The sequence below is a fragment of the Siniperca chuatsi genome, linkage group LG8 (genome assembly GCF_020085105.1).
Source record: "Siniperca chuatsi isolate FFG_IHB_CAS linkage group LG8, ASM2008510v1, whole genome shotgun sequence".
Lineage (NCBI taxonomy): Eukaryota > Metazoa > Chordata > Actinopteri > Centrarchiformes > Sinipercidae > Siniperca > Siniperca chuatsi.
The window spans coordinates 27,903,374-27,921,996 of record NC_058049.1 but is presented as its reverse complement, the minus strand read 5'-3'; the positions used below and the strand labels follow the sequence as shown (position 1 = coordinate 27,921,996).

General features: G+C 44.2%; 1 protein-coding gene and 1 non-coding gene across 8 annotated transcripts in view; one reads left to right on the top strand and one right to left on the bottom strand.

The window, feature by feature from the left end:
• Positions 1-208: 208 nt before the first annotated feature.
• Positions 209-280, bottom strand: trnaa-ugc. Its single transcript has one exon. It is a non-coding gene; the product is annotated as a tRNA-Ala (tRNA).
• Positions 281-979: 699 nt separating this feature from the next.
• Positions 980-18,623, top strand: part of LOC122880155 (cell wall integrity and stress response component 1-like) — a 30,234-nt gene continuing 12,590 nt past the window's right edge. For 5 of the 7 annotated variants that reach the window (XM_044204997.1, XM_044204996.1, XM_044204999.1 and 2 more), the window contains exons 1-2: positions 980-1,267; positions 6,485-6,661. In XM_044204997.1, coding sequence (XP_044060932.1) covers positions 1,177-1,267; positions 6,485-6,661 — 268 coding nt within the window. In that variant the 5' untranslated portion in view covers positions 980-1,176. The remainder of the gene's footprint in view (positions 1,268-6,484; positions 6,662-18,623) is intronic. The other 2 variants (XM_044204993.1, XM_044204992.1) reach the window with 1 other exon arrangement.

Sequence of the window (18,623 nt, the reverse complement as noted above, 5' to 3'; positions counted from 1 at the left end):
GAAAAAAGACGTTTGTGAGTTTCACTGTCTGGATTAAGAACGGTTATCCTAAGTAGCTAATGCAGCTAAGGTGCATACAGATCAGATATTTACCATAAAATCCGTTTGGTTTTTAATGACAAAGTATGAAATTGAAAACGTTCTATATATATAAGTATTACAGTAGAGTAGTACAGTTAAGTATTTATATATAAATTTTAAATAAAGTTGGAGATGCCGGGGATTGAACCCGGGGCCTCATACATGCAAAGCATGCGCTCTACCACTGAGCTACATCCCCGACGTGAAACGCTGCAGATACCAAAGTATTAATTACATGATCAGTTTGTCAGTTCTAATTTTCGACCATTTGAATTATAGCTAAGTAATGGATATTATGCTATTAACAGTGAAGAAAAGTAGCGTTCCACACAGGAAACCAATCAATTTGCTATAATGTAACGGTCATCTTAAATTACTTACACAGGCTAATTTTAAGTACTTAAAAGTCATAAAATAACGACACCTCACTCAGGCTTTTTACGATGTGGTAGAGATATAACGTTAGAGTAAAAAACACTATAAATTTAACACTAAAGAAAAAATGTTTTGTTGGTCATTAAATCTTTCTGAAAATTTGTACACTACAGCAGCGTTAGGCATACTTCTCTCACCAAATCAAGCTATGAAATATTATCCGGTTAAATCGATAACATCATGTTTCCTTAAAAGTAAATCATGCTGTTACAGAAACAGTGCGGAATCTCATTGTTTTTACATCACAAGATGAAAGTAACTGTTAAAATGATTTGTAATTTTTAGTACAAATTGATTTGTTATATTAGGTGCTTTCAAAAGTAAAATGAATTTGTTCTTGAAGTTGAACGAGCATTTGATCAATTCATGCACACCCTTAAAGGACAAGCGTTCTCATTCCACCAGCAGATGTCGCTGTTGCCCGCACATGAATACTGCACCTTGCAGTTGGTCCCGCAGGCAGTTTTACAGTATATTGAAATGAGCCTTGATAGTGTACACCTACGGTCCCCATAGACGGTTTTGTGTTTGTTTTTGACATAGGGTAGAGTCACATCTGTTACATTATCTGCAATTTACCTCTACCGCTCACATCAACCTGGTGCCCACTGTGAACCGGCGGCAAGTCGGCAGACAAAAACGGGCGGACTGAGAAATGAAATGAGGTTTTACTCCTTCAGATTTGGATGTCTGCTGGCTTTCGCGTGTTTTGTGTCGGTTACTTTGATCAAATCGATTCCCAGTGATGGAGGTAAGCTGTCAGTGTTTAACCTGCCGTTACTACTAAGAAAAGTATTAGCCCACAACTTCTTAGTCTGGAACAAAAGTTTAATTAATTTAATGGACTGTCTGGTTCTATGAAAACAGTAAGAAATTAGTAGATTGTTTAACGTGTTTGTACCAGTCGACGGTAGTCGAGACCAGACCAGTATCTGTTTGGAAAATTTTAATATTGCAGTTTATTTTGTTGAACCCACACAGAAACTATCGTTTGCCACTGCACGTGACTGTACGGTCTGCACGCGATGCATGTAACGTAGGTGTTCTAGTAGGTAAAAAATATAGGCTATGTAAAACATACAGGTACCTGCTGTGGCTAGCTCAGCACCTGACGTTATTTGTACAACAGCATCTGCTTGTAAAATTCTCTTATTAAGGAGTATGTGGGAAAACTATTTCTGGGAAATTCCAGCTGTTGAAAAGAATTCCTTTTATTGAGATGTAACCTCATACTGTCAACCTGTGGATTCTGGGGTCAGGCCAATATACTGACCCCACATTATTAGCTCTGATGTATCTGTGTATACATTTTCCTAACCAGAGGTCTCACCTTCTCGTAATAAATTCCCCAATCACCTTATTAGTTTAGCCAAAAAGCAGGTAGTTAGAATTCAGCAGGTTGACCCTGTACGCAGTTTATGTCATACCACTAAAAAGTGCTGAACACGGCTTTGACATGCTTTGAAGTCGGGCCCAGGTATCATCTGTTTGTATATATTGTGGGTTTCTGACTTCTGCTACTGCTGTACTCTGTGCATTCACTGAACGTGACCTCGCAAGACCTTGCAGAGCGAAAAAGTGGCATGTAGCCTGCATGATAATCATATAGGCATTATTAGACCAGAAACACACACATTAGACAGTCCGTCTGTCATCACTGATGAACCTGGTTATTATCTCTGATTAACAGTAGTTTTCCAACATTTTTTCTTCAAATTTAATTGTCAGTTTCTTTGAATCTGCATGCTCCTGCAGGGTAAGTGAACACTACAGATCAGACTGCACATGCGCAAAGTGGAGAAAGTACAAAACAACAGAAAAACAATGACTTGTGCCAGGTGAGGAAAGGGGACATATGAGGCAGAAAGCCTCCTTACTCTGCTTTCCTCAACCCCATAGAGGACGTTTATGACCACCAGCCACATGATCAGATGTCCCTCTTGGACACAATGAATGCTGAATGTATGGACATATCTGCAGAAGATTGCCAGGGATGGATCAGACATACAAAAAGATCCTTTCCAAGGTGTATTGCAAGAGAGGACACAAGTTGTGATGTGGATGAGAACTTGTGGTCAAATGCAGAAGACAGGGTTTGACTAGCACTGTTGTATTTCTATATCTGTTCTATACAAGTATCTATAGTGAATATGTATCGTTTTGTATTGCATTACTGAAATTACTTTAGTTTCATTTTGTGCACTTGGAATTACATTATGCAAAAATGGCACAAAAAAAGAAGCCTATTGAAGCATATTCTAGCATTTCTGATTAATCTCATTAACATTAACATTTACTGTAAGGTAGCACAATCCATGCAATAAAGAAGTTTTTTTATTTTTGTTGTAATGGAATCTTGATTTATGATAAATAAGATACTTTTACAACAATAATAGTGACACTAATTGTAATGCTACCTGTTGCGTTACTATTGCCAGACAAATGTCAGTGTTCGGGTACACGAGTTCATCTTGAGATGTGTATGAAGTGTTGTGGTTGCATTATTGCTTTTTGGATGGGAGATTAACTGCTGAGCTGCATGTTACTAAAGAGAACTGTGAGAGGAGTTTTGAAAAAGTGAACTCCTATAGAGAAATGTGACTTAGCAATTGTAAAATACTGTAAATTAGGTAATACATCGCGCAGTAAGTTTATCAGTGCATCACAACATTGTATTGGTTCATCACTGAATTTGAATCATTGTTGCATTTTAAAATGAATGTCAGTCACTGATTCTCATCAAAACAGAGTATGCAATAATAATTTCCTCAAAAGAAAAAAAAGTCCATTTCATGCTGAACTAAGCATTTGAAATTAAGTAAGTGATGAGTAAGAATGACTTGAAAACTTGATTTTATCATAGGATAGGCTGTATTACTGTAAATATGGGTAATGTAGTTTAGAGTCTGACTTCAGTAAATCCTATGTTCATACTAGAAAAAAAAAGACAACTGATTGTTCTTAACTAAATCAGTTTACTGTTTCTGTTCTGCATCAACCACAAAGTTTTTTTTATTCAAGACACCAAACCTTAAATGTCATTACATCTAAAATACAGTGTGCTACAGTAATACTACTACTGTAACAAAATACTCTATATACTGCAACAATTTGACAGTAATCAAAAGGAAAGAAGTTGAATTTTACTTTTTTCCCTTTAAACCAATATCATACATTTGACATGTTTGGCAGTGGTGGTAAAGTAATTAGCAATTATGTTGCAATTCACATGTTCATGAGGGGTAATGTTGTTAAAATAAGGAGAAATGCTTACAGGCACACAGTATGTTGCATTGATTCAGTGAGCTCTACACATAGTAATAAGCACTGAAACTTTTACTACTAAGGAGGTATTCTGAAGACTGAGCTTGTGATTTGGTGTTTTGCACATTGTACTCCAGAAGCACAGAATTTTGTGTTTAAAGGTCATCAGGAGTTTGGAGGCTGTCAGATCCAAATAATGTCAAACTCTGATAACACCGAAGCTCAGTCTGTTGCTTCCTTTATTCTTTATATCTAACAAGGAATCTTACACGTTTATTTGCTTTGATACATTGAGCCACTTTGGTCACTATCAAGTTATGGAAAGCGCTTGAAAATGAGCTGCAAGGCCTAAAAGGATACATTACTGATTTTCCTTCCCTCTACTTACTGTATTTTCTCTCTTTCTCTGTTCTTATTTAATTACTATTGTACTCCTCCATGGCTTCATTGTCAGCATCAGTTGCTAGCAGAGGAGTAGAGGAAAAGAGGAGACTGTGACTGCACAAAGAAAATAAAGAAAGACACTGTAAACGCAACTAAGAACTCAGACATTTTGTATAGTTTATGGCAGTCAGGGAAGGGTCATGGTATGCAATACAAGTTATACTAAACTAGAGGCTAACAGCCCAAGTGCACATCATCAGCAGGTAGATCATATTTCTCCACACGGAAAAGGGTAAAACCTCAACAAAATTGTTGCTAAAATTTAGAAGAATTGATACATTACAACATCAGCAGCTGAACAGGGCCTTGGGTTTTGCATCAGAAAAACAACACTATCTGTGGGGATATTAACATGAACCTGAGAGCCAAATTTTGAATTTCTTGTAGCATCGTTTCTTTCCCACCCATCTCAATGTGTTTGTTCCTGTTTGCTAATGCTGACAGGTGTTGTGAGAGACGTACTCTACCTAAATAATCATTGTATGCTTTCTTCAAAACATGCTATCTTAAAAACGAAGATTTGTATGCATGTGTCTGCTGCTGAGACAAATTAGTCAACTAGAAAGAAAATGGATTGTGCTGAAAATTGCATGTGCTAACACTGTAAACTTATTCAAATGTTAATTGTTGAAAGCAGTTGGAAAGTAAGTTGACGACTAAGCACTGAAAGCAGATGAAAACAGTTAAATTGTCTTTTTAAGAGTAAAGGGTGAAAGCAGTTGAAATTTCAGTTGAAGTAGTTGAACTAAAAATTGCAGTTGTAAACAATTTAAAGAGGTTAAAATGTGTCTTTTTTGCAAATGAAATATTGTATTCATGTTGCAGCATAAGTTGAAGCCCCTAAAAGGAGTTGGTGTCAGTTGAAGAGTAAAAACTGAAAGCATCTTAAATTTCTGTTTAAACCCTAATTATCAGTTTGTATACCCTGTAAGTAGCTGAATTAACAGAGTAAGATGAAAGCAGCTAAAATGTCAGTCGATGTCTAAGCCACAAAAGCAATTAAATGTCAGTTAATATGTAAGCACTGAAAGTCATTAAACTGGCAGTTTAAATTTTAGAGATAAAAGCAGTTGAACTGTCATTTTAGGAATAAGAAGAAAGAAGTTGAAGCACTGGCGATAGTTGAAGTGTTTGTACTATAAATAGTTAAAGTTGGTATGTAAGCAGTGACAGCAATTGAAATGTCAGTTTAAGAAGTTGAAGTGTCAGTGGAAAAACAAAAATCAGATGAAGTGCCAGTTGACATGCAGGCACTGAACTGTCAATTGTCAAGCAAAGAAGCCAACAAGTTGCTGATTCCAGTTTCTCAAATGCAAGGATTTGCTACGTTTCGGGGTTTTTGATTGTTAGGTGGACAAAACGAGCAATTTGAAGATCTTTGTCACAATTTTGTCACTCTGGGTTCTAGGAAATTGGAAAGGCATTTTTCACAATTGTGTCATGGTTGTACGGGACAGTGGCAACAGGGGAAGGACCCAAGTGCAGACAGAGGAGGCAGCAGGATGACTTTAGTGATTTATTGACCAAATAGCTTACCGGCAGTTACAGGTAGGCAGGCAGGTTAAGGTTAAGGTAAAGGACGCTTGGCCACAAAAACACAAGGCAAGATAGCAACTAGAACAAACTGACAAAGAGTGAATGGAAAAGGGCTGGTTATGTACTGCACTGCTGATGAGTGAAAGTTGAAACAGGCGAGGAGGTGGTCGGAGAAGGCCAGGCAATTGCAGAGCAGATGAGGGAAGTGGGAACAGGTGTGAATATGGGTGGGGCAATCAGGTGATGGGGAAAGTCCGAGGGCACCTGGTAAATGGAAGGAAAATGGCAACAAAGGGGCCTGGGTAATTAGAAATGTGGCTGGAGAGGAGCGACAGAAAGACAGACTGTGACAATTATGTGAAATTTTGTAGCGTAATCCATTAATTACAAAAGTGAGAGAATAATCAATAAAGAAAATACACACGTTCAACTAGAACAAAACTGTTCTACTACTTTAATTTAGATTTACAGTACCTGAAAAATGTGACATGCCTCTGTTTGAGACAGTTCTCACCAAGACCTACAGTTTAAAGACCCCTAAAAATATAGGTCTTGTTTCACTTACAAGCCGAGTTGCTGAGCTTCAGCTTCTGATGAAAGCAGAGTTGAGTTTGATATAATAAAGCTAATGCTGATAAACGCTGAGTCAGAGAGCCATTGTTAGCCACAGTTAGAATTGGGCTAAATAGTTTCTCCTACTCTGCGTTTGTCTCAATGTCTCCAGGTTCAGCAGTACTGCCAGACCTGCAGACCCTGTATGAGCGCTTGTTGGTGGCTGAGGAGTTGGGAGGGCAGATCAGCAGGGATTTCAGAAGCATCCTGGAGCAGCTGAGGAACATCTATAAAACTGCCAACATCATCTATCCCACCAGTAACACTACCACCACCACCATCTCCACAGGTAGTGTTTTTACCTAAAGTAACAAGCATGTGATGAGCAGTGGTATGCAGGAGGCAGTTCAGTTAAACCCCCTAGACTTTATGAACCTGAAACAGACATTTCTATTATACTATGTTGGGATTTACAATATTTAAGGTGTAGGTGTGATCAATAAATTATGGCTATCAGAATTATTAAGATAATCATAAATAACTTTAATTAATAAAGTCCTCGGGGGCACCACTCTTCTTAAAGAAGAGAAATGAAATGATTTAGTTTAGTGTATTTTATAAGACTATCAATTTGGAACTATTAATTAATAATAAAAAAATAAATTAATAACTACATTTATAACTATAACCATAATTACCATTGATAGCTAGTAGGTTGAAGGATTTGGAGTTCAACATAGCAGAGGTTGGCAAATTACTCACTCTTGCGCAACATTAAAGAGGCCAGCATAATTATGCACAAGGTTTACAGGTAGGTTTACGTCAATCATCTGCAGACGGACTCACAGCAGCAAAACATACATCAGTATAATCTGCTCTGAATGAGTAGAGAGGGAAAGGAACATCAGGTATTTATCCAGTCTTCAGGGTCAGGCTCTTCAACCCGGGGAGAAGAGTGTCCCTGAAGCCTGGACATAATAGTCAATAGCATGTTTTATAGTTCCGTATCATCATTATCAATGAACTGTTCTCATCACGCAGTCCAAACAATCATACACAGATCAAGTATTGACGCCAAACAGTTATGTGCCTGGTACACAATAGAGTCATATGTATATGTTATATCAGAGAGTCCCTTTGTTCTTGCCAATACACCTCTTAGATCTCTGCAACAACGTTTAGTGCAAACGGCTATTGCACAAAGTCTGCCAGCTAACTTCACATGCATGAAGCAAGCTACCAGATTAACGTAACAGATAAACATGTCACAACAACAAAAACTCAGAACATACATGTACATCATTAACTAAACAGTCCTGTGTTTAGCCAAGTACACAGTTACTTTATGCTATGCCCAGTTGTTACGTTACCCGTCCATGGGAGGGAAAGAGAGGTGGCTTTGGTGCTGCTGGCTGGCGGTTAGTCTGTTGTAGACAAGCTAAGCTGGGAAGAATTGTGGTTCCGCTGTGGAAGTGTCTTTTGCTATGCAGTGTCTGCTTGTAGAGATCGGAGGAAGCCGGTCGCTCCATCTGTGGTTGTCCTTACAGAGTTAACTTGCTTCGTACTTCTTAAAGTTAGCTAGGAGGCTTTGTGCAATAGCCTTTGGCACAAAACTTTATTGCAGAGATCTAATAGGCCTTCGCAGCGCTTTAGTAGATCAGAAGACTTCGGTTCTGCTGCATGTTTCTGCTCCGAGCAGATTACACGGTGAAGCCAGGAGGAGAGAGTTCAGGTGGGTGTCTGCTGGTGAGCAAACAAATGATCACTGACCTTTTTATTGACCTAGTGATATCCGGGTCACAGGTCAGACTGGCCAATGCTGCGTTCGATGGCTCTCAAGATTTTGGGACAAAAGAGAATGCTGTCTCCTAACAAAACCCTCAGTTAACAAAAACCCAAATGAATGAATTCATCTGTGAAGTCCCAACAACTGTATGGTGCTAATTGTTCACCTACTCAAATCCTCTGCAATACTCTCCACACAACAGCTACAGGTTTTACCATCCATCCATCCATCCATCCATCTTCTTCCGCTTATCCGGGGCCGGGTCGCGGGGGCAGCAGTCTAAGCAGGGACTCCCAGACTTCCTTCGCCCCAGACACTTCCTCCAGCTCCTCCGGGGGGATCCCGAGGCGTTCCCAGGCCAGCCGAGAGACATAGTCCCTCCAGCGTGTCCTGGGTCTTCCCCGGGGCCGCCTCCCAGTGGGACATGCCCAGAACACCTCCCGAGGGGGCGCCCAGGAGGCATCCGGATCAGATGCCCTAGCCACCTCAGCTGGCTCCTCTCGGCGTGGAGGAGCAGCGGCTCTACTCGAGCTCCCCGTGTGACTGAGCTCCTCACCCTATCTCTAAGGGAGCGCCCAGCCACTCGGCGGAGGAAGCCCATTTCGCCGCTTGTATCCGCGATCTTGTCCTTTCGGTCACTACCCAAAGCTCATGACCATAGGTGAGGGCAGGAGCGTAGATTGACCGGTAAATCGAGAGCTTTGTCTTTCGACTCAGCTCCTTCTTTACCACAACGGTCCGATACAGCGCCCGCATCACCGATCCGCCTGTCAATCTCACGCTCCATCCGTCCCTCACTCGTGAACAAGACCCCGAGATACTTAAACTCCTCCACTTGGGGCAAGGACTCCCCACCCACGCGAAGAGAGCAAACCACCTTTTTCCGGTCAAGAACCATGGCCTCAGATTTGGAAGAGCTGATTCTCATCCCAGCTGCTTCACACTCGGCTGCAAACCGTCCCAGTGCATGCTGCAGGTCCTGGTTTGAAGAAGCCATCAGAACGACATCATCTGCAAACAGCAGAGATGAGATCCTGTGGTTCCCAAACCGGACACCCTCCGGCCCCTGACTGCGCCTAGAAATTCTGTCCATATAAATTATGAACAGAACCGGTGACAAAGGGCAGCCCTGGCGGAGTCCAACATGCACCGGGAACAGGTCTGACTTACTGCCGGCAATGCGAACACAGCTCCTGCTCCGGTTATACAGGGACCGGACAGCCCTTAGCAAAGGGCCCCGGACCCCATACTCCCAGAGCACTCCCCACAAAGCGCCCCAGGGCACACGGTCGAATGCCTTCTCCAGATCCACAAAGCACATGTGGACTGGTTGGGCAAACTCCCATGAACCCTCGAGCACCCGATGGAGAGTATAGAGCTGGTCCAGTGTTCCACGACCGGGACGAAAACCACTCTGCTCCTCCTGAATCCGAGGTTCGACTATCGGACGAATTCTCCTCTCCAGTACCCTGGAATAGACCTTACCGGGGAGGCTGAGAAGTGTGATCCCTCTGTGATTGGAACACACCCTCCGGTCCCCCTTCTTATACAGAGGGACCACCCCCCGGTCTGCCAGTCCAGAGGCACTGTCCCAGACCGCCACGCGATGTTGCAGAGAGACGTGTCAGCCAAGACAGTCCCACAACATCCAGAGACTTAAGATACTCAGGGACGGATCTCATCCACCCCGAAGCCTTGCCACCAAGGAGCTTGCCAACAACCTCAGTGACTTCGGCCAGGGTGATGGATGAGTCCGCCTCCGGGTCCCCAGCCTCCGCTTCCTCTTTGGAAGACGTGACAGCGGGATTGAGGAGATCCTCAAAGTATTCCTTCCACCGTCCGACAACATCCCCAGTCGAGGTCAACAACTCTCCACCCGCACCGTACAAGGTGTTGGTGAAGCACTGCTTCCCCCTCCTGAGCCGTCGGACGGTTTGCCAGAATTTCTTTGAGGCCGACCGATAGTCCTCCTCCATGGCCTCTCCGAACCTCTCCCAGTCCTGAGTTTTTGCCTCTGTGACCGCACGGGCTGCAGCACGCTTAGCCTGCCGGTACCTGTCAGCTGCCTCGGGAGTCCCACGAGCCAACAAGGCCCGATAGGACTCCTTCTTCAGCCTGACGGCATCCCTTACTTCGGCGTCCACCACCGTGTTCGGGGATTGCCGCGCGACAGGCACCAGAAACCTTGCGACCACAGCTACGAGCCGCCGCATCGACAATGGAGGTGGAAAACATGGTCCACTCGGACTCAATGTCCCCAACCTCCCGGGATCTGGGAGAAGCTCTCCGGAGGTGTGAGTTGTAGACCCTGCTGACAGAGGGCTCCGCCAGACGTTCCCAGCAGACCCTCACGATCACGCTTGGGCCTGCCAAGTCTGTCCGGCTTCCTCCCCGCCAGCGGATCCAACTCACCACCAGGTGGTGATCGGTTGACAGCTCCGCCCCTCTCTTCACCCGAGTGTCCAAGACGCGCGGCGGAGGTCAGATGATACGACAACAAAGTCGATCATCGACCTCCCGCCTAGGTGTCCTGGTGCCACGTGCACTGATGGACACCCTTTGTGCTTGAACATGGTGTTAGTTATGGACAAACTGTAACTAGCACAGAAGTCCAACAACTGAACACCGCTCGGGTTCAGATCAGGGGCCGTTCCTTCCGATTACCCCTCTCCAGGTGTCACTGTCGTTGCCCACGTGGGCGTTGAAGTCCCCAGTAGAACAACGGAGTCCCGGGTGGTGCACTGTCTAGTACCCCTCCCAGGGACTCCAAGAAGGCCTGGTACTCTGCACTGCTGTTCGGCCCGTAGGCCGCCACAACAGTGAGAGACCTGTCCCCACCCGGAGGCGGAGGGACGCGACCCTCTCGTTCACCGGGTAAACTCCAACACGTGGACGGCTGAGCTGTGGGGCTATGAGCAGGCCCACACCAGCCCGCCGCCTCTCCCCGCCCGGCAACGCCAGAGAAATGGAGCGTCCAGCCCCTCTCGAGGAGACGGGTTCCAGAGCCCAGGCTGTGCGTGGAGGCGAGGCCGACTATATCTAGCCGGTAACGCTCAACCTCCCGCACAAGCTCAGGCTCCTTCCCCCAGCGAAGTGACATTCCATGTCCCTAGAGCCAGTTTCTGTGTCCGGAGATCTGGTGCCGAAGCCCCTGCCTTCGACTGCCGCCCAGATCTCTGCACCGGCCCCTTACGGATCCTCCTGCGGGTGGTGGGTCCACGGGAGGGCGGCCCCACGTCGCTCCTTCGGGCTGTGCCCGGCCGGGCCCCGTGGGAAAGGCCCGGCCACCAGGCGCCTCGCCGTCGGGCACCCACCCCAGGCCTGGCTCCAGGGTGGGGCCCGGTAGCGCCAATCCGGGCGGCGTAACTGGCCTTGATTTTAAATAATCCATAAGGGTCTTCTGAACCGCTCTTGGTCTGACCCGTCACCCTGGACCTGTTTGCCATGGGTGACCCTACCAGGGGCATACAGCCCCAGGCAACATAGCTCCCAGGGTCATTCGGGTACTCAAACCCCTCCACCACGTTAAGGTGGCGGTTCAAGGAGGGGCAGGTTTTACCATGTAACACTATTAAGCAATACTGCCACTTTTAGTACATAGCACTGTTTCTGATGTGGCAATTACTATTAAATTACTGTTATTTCACAGGCATGGCCGGATTAATCTCTTGGGCACTTATTCATCCCTCCCTACCACCACTACCATCATATTACCCCCCTCTCCCACTGTATTTCCCATTTACTACAGTTCAGTACCTGGCAACAGGTTGTAATGTTGATTAAACAAACATTTATGTCGGCACAATATAAACTAAAATTAATTAATGCTGCAAGCAGCATTGAACAGGACCTCCCTCTACGCACACCTCGGGGGGAAGCTGCGGTCTTGTGACTGGAGCCCAGCTGACACCGCTTTGAATCTTCACAACCATCAGGCACTGCGCGAAGGAGTTATCACTTTCTGCGTCCACTATGTGGCAGTGGAGAACACCCTCTAATCACACATGATGTTGCCGCATATCAAATGCAGATCACACAATATAACTCCTAATGAGGCTTCTAATGTCCTCAGCCTGGTACTCTTATCAAACATGTGAAATTTGGAAAAGAACTGACAATGTGGAGCTGAGGTAGCACAGTTACTAATTTTGAAACAAGGTAGCGCTGTTACTAATTTTGGAACAAGGTAGCACTGTTACTAATTTTGGAACAAGGTAGCACTGTTACTAATTTTGAAGGCTACAAGTCATTAGGAGGCGCTACAGTGCTGACATGCCACCCCCAAGCCCAAAAGTGACATCAAATGAAAGTATTTGCCAGTTCAAGTCAGGGTGCAAAGTTTCGTGACTTTTTGAGCTTCAAACGTGTTCAAAAAATTTAAATTGATGCAGGAAATCAAAATGGCTGACTTCCTGTTGGGCAAACTCTCTCAAAAGAAACTGAAATATGTACTTTATGATGAGAGCAAAGATCAAAGCAACTTTATCCCAATCTGGCCATGCCTGAGCCCAATCACTGCTGTGTGCAAAATTTCAAGAGTTTTTGAGCATCCTAAGCCCGTCCAAAAATGCGTTTGAAGAGCAGCATAATAATAATTGAAGCTGCACGCAGCATTAAATGGGCTCTCGCCTCCATGCGCGCCTCAGGGCGGAACGACGGCTGCGGTCTTGTGACCAGAGGCTGGCTGACACCACTCTGAATGTTCATGACCATGAGGCACTGCAAGAAGGAGTTAAATATCACTTCCTGCGTCCACTATGTGGTGGTGGAGAACACGCACTAATCACATTGCTGAGTTATTCTCACTTCCTGTTTGGCATGGCCTCACGCATCTCCAATGGTGACCCCGTTCGACACATCAACAGATGTTGCCATATATCAATTGTAGACCACACAACGTAAATTTCATGTAGATCGGATGATGTTTGTCACATGTGGCTTGCTTCCTGTTGCCAGTAAGTGGTCCTATGACTGACTCATGAATGTCATACAAGTCTTACCGGGAGTGATCCATCAATAGCCATATGAAGTTAGAGGCTGATCAGTTGAAACATTGTTAAGTGTTCAACTGTCAAGTGTAGACCAAACAATGTAAATTTCATGTAGTTGGTATGGTGTTTGTCAGATGTGGCTTGCTTCCTGTTGCCAGTAGGTGGTGCTATGACTATAACTCAATACTAACATGTAGACATGTCCTCAGGCCGGGAGTCCTATCAAGCGTGAAATTTTGGGCAGATCGGACAATGTACACTCAAGTTACAACAACTTCCTGTTTCATAGTGAATAATGAGCCATTATGGCAACAACGTTTGATGAAAACTCACAAGCTTCACTATTAATCATCATCAAGTTTGAGGTGAATCTGGTTACCCTGCTGGGAGTAATTTTTAAGAGTATAGGCCCTGTAACTTTCTGTTGCCAGTAGATGGCACTATGGCTATGTCTGAATATTGGTATGTAGATATCTTCAGGCTGGGGCTCTTATCAAACATGTGAAATTTATAAAAGATCTGACGATGTGGAGCTGAGGTAGCACAGTTACTAATTTTGGAACAAGGTAGCACTATTACTAATTCTGGAACGAGGTAGCACTGTTACAAATTTTGGAACCACGTTGTTGGGACTCCACAGATGAATTCATTCATTTGGGTGATTTGTTAACAACTTTTGTTAGGAGATTGCATTCTCTTTTGTCCCACAATCCTGAGAGCTATTGAACGCAGAATTGGCCAGTCTGACCTGTGACCCGGATATCGGATATAAGCCTGCCAGCTAACTTCACGTGCTAGCAGGAGCACGATGCAAGTTAACACCAAGCGGTTAACTCTGCAAGGACAACCACAGATGGAGCGACCGGCTTCCTACGATCTCTACAAGCAGACACTGCACAGCAAAAGACACTTCCACAGCGGAACCACAATTCTTCCCAGCTTGGCTCGTCTACAACAAACTGACCGCCAGCTAACAGCAGCACCAAAGCCACCTCTCTTTCCCTCCCATGGACGGGTAACGTAACAACTGGACATAGCATAGAGTAACAGTGTATATAGCTAAACAAAGGACTATTTAACTTTTGTACATGTGACTTTACTGATGTGTTTTCATTGAGGTTTTGTTGTGACGTGTTTATCTGTTAGGTTAATTTGATAGCCACATGCTAAGTTGATGTTAGTTATGTTATGCTCCACACAGACAGTCTTTGCATGCTAACTAACTTGGCACCATTATCCTAAACTGATCACACACATACACCTCTAATTTGATTTAAAGACAACCACACCCTGTGGAGAGTAACTTTAAAGCTCCTGCTTCACATGTTACTTTGTTTTCTGACCAGGAGGGGCCTTTGGGTCAGTGTGGAGGTCGGTGACTCCACAATCATGAGGGCCCTGTGAGAAGATGGGCTGGAAACCACGGAACAAGTTCCGGAGCGCATCTCTCTGGTCCTCTGTTGTCAGGACATCTGCCTTCGCTAGCTGTTGTTCAGCCTCGTACTCAAAGCCGGGGGGAGACTACACTGGTGGGGAATGGGTCGCATCTCCACCTGAGGTTGGGTCCACTGGTTGGGTCACCAGGAAATACACGACCATGTCACCTTCGCCACATAGGGCGGTTCCACATATCGCGGTTCCACATATCGCTTCCTCCTGGAGCGTTTCGTGGCGAGCGGTGATCATTTGGGTCGGGAAAGTGAGAAGAGCATCCAGGTTGTTGTTACTGGTCAAGCATGAAGGCAGTTCTCCGATTGTTTGTTCGAAGTCAAGGAACGAACTGTCGATCAGTACCCCTAGTGGTTGTCACGCTGACACCTGGACTGGGGAATATGTTGGATTCTGCACCAGTAAGTATGTTGAGTGATGGTCCAACTCAAGCAGGGGCATGCCGCAGACTGTCAGGTTGAGTTCCCAGAAGCAGGGCAGGGGTTGGAAGAATGCTTGTGAGCCAGGCATCTTCTGTCCCTTGAGGATACGAGGCAGATGGGGGTACCTGCTGTCCAAGTGGGTATAGTCACATCAGCCTCGCTAGCAACCTGACATGCCTAGGGAATGGTTTGCCCAGATTTCATGTGTTCTGGTTCAGTATTCAGAACGGAGACTTTGGCGCTTGCTTTGGCCCACAGAACTTGATTGACTGTGTCTAACTGGGCGCCGAGCCTAACAAGAAGTTCCGCCCCTAAGAAGAATGTGGGTCGGAGTGGGGGACCATACTCACAAAGTGCGTGACCCTTTCCTCCCGTTCTGTACTGAGAGGGCACACACTCCGGCGATTCTGCAGAACGAAGGCGGTGGCTCCACTGTGCAAAAGCTGGAGGAAGTGTGTTTTGGCAGATCTTGTTATGCTATTTTTAGCTGACAGCGGGCCCTCTGGTCCGCTTTTTGGACCAGAGGGCCAAGAGCACATCTGGAGTTGCAACGCTATTGAGGTGACTCCACCGACCACTCGAGGGCTGTACAATTCTGAGTTTGTGTTTCTCAGTGAGCACAGAAAGGACTTGTGGTGATGAAAGGGGTTCAGACTTTCAGTCTGTAGTTGTGACACACTCGCCGAAAAGGATCAGCGATAGTATCAGGTGCAGGAAAAGGCATGATCATTGGTAGGGGTCCTCTGGATTCCTGGATGACGGCGACTTGTGGTTTGGGGGATTCGACCTAAGCCCAAATATGTCCCTTGTGGCAGTGAGTGGGGCCAGTCGGTTCAAGAGGTCCTGACCAACAAGCAGGGGTTCTGTGTCCAGGATGCAGATGAAAATGGGATGCACCAACCCAAGCCCGCTTTGTTATGGATGACTTGTCCTGTGTGTAACTGGTGATGTTTGTGTTGAAAGTCTCGACCTGGAACAGTTCCCCAAGGGCAAGCATGGCCCTGGCCATCTCTGCAAAAGTGCTGGCACGCATCCGACTAATTTCAGTTGTCATGTCTTGGGTTCCGGTTGAACTGTGCCTTTCCTTTAGATTGGAAGGTGTTTGGTGGTGGTGGTTTGGATCGACTATGGCGATGGGTCCCGTTCCCACCCCCTTGGCTCGATCGCTACCCCTTCCTGGTGGGGGTTTTGGTGTCCTTGGTGTCCAGGCTTCCTGTTGACCCTGGCGCGAGGCATTTCAGTGCCTTGGATTGCCAAGCTTCTAGCACCATCCTCGGGCCTCCTGGCAGTGCGTGCACGCGTCGCCCAAGACAATTGCTGAAAACTATAATGCTATAGCAACTAAGAAGTGTCAGATGCAGTCTGTTTTAGCCAAAGTAAACATCACCCAAAGTGAACAAAAACGACTACAGATCAGATCAAACTGGTCAGAGAGTATCTTAAGTTTAGCAACAACAATCAAGCGGTGTAAAACAATATTTATCAGGAAGCTCCAAATATTCCATCAGAAATAGAGTAACTTACAGCAATCAAATTACACAAAACATCTCTAGTAAAGGCTCATTTAAGAAGTTAAAAACAAAATTATAGCTCAGTGGAATAGGTTTTGCTATCTGCTTGATACAGCCTTTGATACATGTACAAGTATGCAAATTTTACACATTTACCAGCTATAGAAACAATAGATATAGGCTACTGCCAACCAACATTGTAGCTCAGGTGATTTAGACAATATTACTTTTTCTTGCAACCCAGAAGTAATACTGATCATCACCATGTATTGTTAGGATTTCTGTACGGGTCAAGCCTAGTGTGAGAGAAGCTGGTTATTGTGGTGCAGTTATCTGCAACATTTCAGATAATTTTCTTTACATATGTACCTCCTATGGGTAAAAATCATTCCTGACCCTACAGTCTCTTTTCCAATGTCCAGTTCTTCCGTATCTATGTTACTTATCATTTCTCCTGTCCCTGGGTGTGTGTGCTTGTGTTTTCTGGCAAGCACCTTTCTGAGGGGTTTTAACTCTCGTCCGAAACACACCGCTTGTCTCTAACACTTCAAGTTTATGTTTGGCCTCTGAAAATGTCTTTGTGTGCAAAGCATAATTGATTTCAAGGATAGTTGCTATACTAGGCAATAAGCAATTCATTAGAGTTTGTACTGGTAGTGGTTCACATTGTTCCATTTTTATGCCTGCATTTTACTCCCACACTTTCTGGAATCTTTTGTTAAAGTGTGTTACAGATTTTTCTGGTCTTTGGAAACACTCAGTGACGACACTAAAATCAGCTGTCTCCCTATTATCAGTAGCAAGGCGTCTTATTTTCATCTTCTCTGCAGCTCTGATTCGCAATTCAGCCTCCATCATGGGCATATGATATGCAATAACATGTTTAGCACTTTGTTCTATGACATCCCTTAACTGATCAGACATCCACGCATGGAGTTTGTTATTCTTATCCTCACCACAACGCTGATAAGCTTCTGCGTTGAATTGAGACATGAGATCAGGGACATAATTTTGCAGTCCTGAGTGCTTGATAACGGCAGATTGATCATTTTGCTTAACGTCTTTATCATGTCTTTTGTCACCTTGTAGTGAATTTTTACTATCAATCTTTTCTTTTGGTGAATTAACTACAGATTCATTTTTAGCCTCTGTTGTGGAGTAATTATTATCCATATTTACAGCATGCACATTAAAACATTAAACACATACATTCAATAAATACTGCTGCAGCATCAAAAGTTTCCACAGTCTTATAAATGAAAACTTGGATGAGGCTGTGAACCACCTCAGAATGTTACATAACAAAGGTTTGTTGTTCTTCTGGCCAGGATAGTTTATCTCTCTCAGCTCTATTTTGTAACATTTAATCAACAGGGCATTTGCGAGTTTAGGCACTAACGTTGGTATTTATTTCTCAATTTCTGATCAAAAAGCTACATCATGCTTTTGACTTTTACCTGTGTCCCTTCTGGATAGAGTACTGGACTATTTTACTCCAGGATAAAATATTACCAGTGTAAAATTGCACACAATAAAGCCTTACTACAATTAAACAGAAAACAGTACAAACTCAGCTAAGTACACAAAAATGAGCAACAATAAGTAAAACAAACACATGAAGGAAAAAGAACACACCACTACGTTTCTGAAGACCGCTGTGGTTGTTAACTTTGCACAGTGAGAAGCACAACAAAATAGTTATTTGTTTTACAATAATATCAGCAGGAGTAGAATTACCTGATTAAATTAGTGGATTTTTTTACTTTCTGTCTCTACCTTAGTATTTCCCTTACTCTCTGCTGTATGTGTTTAGGAGCGTTTGGGCTTTTAAATTCTTTCTGCTTTTGAGTCTTAGAACTAGAATATATAGAATATAGAAGCCTTCTTTTACTTACAAATCACAGGTGAAGGATGAAAACATGAAACAGATGCAAGTGAGGCACTCCCCTATGTTCCTGAAAATGGTTAGATTAAAAGCAGCATCAATGACAAAAGACAACACAAGACAAAACAATGCAACAACTCGATATATTCAATGTAACTCAAGGCTTCGTGAGTATAAAATTAGAAATTTGGGATGTAGATCTTATATTAACCTTATTTTGGCCTAAAGAGACTTGATCTGACTGATCTTAGATGCCTTGTAGTACAA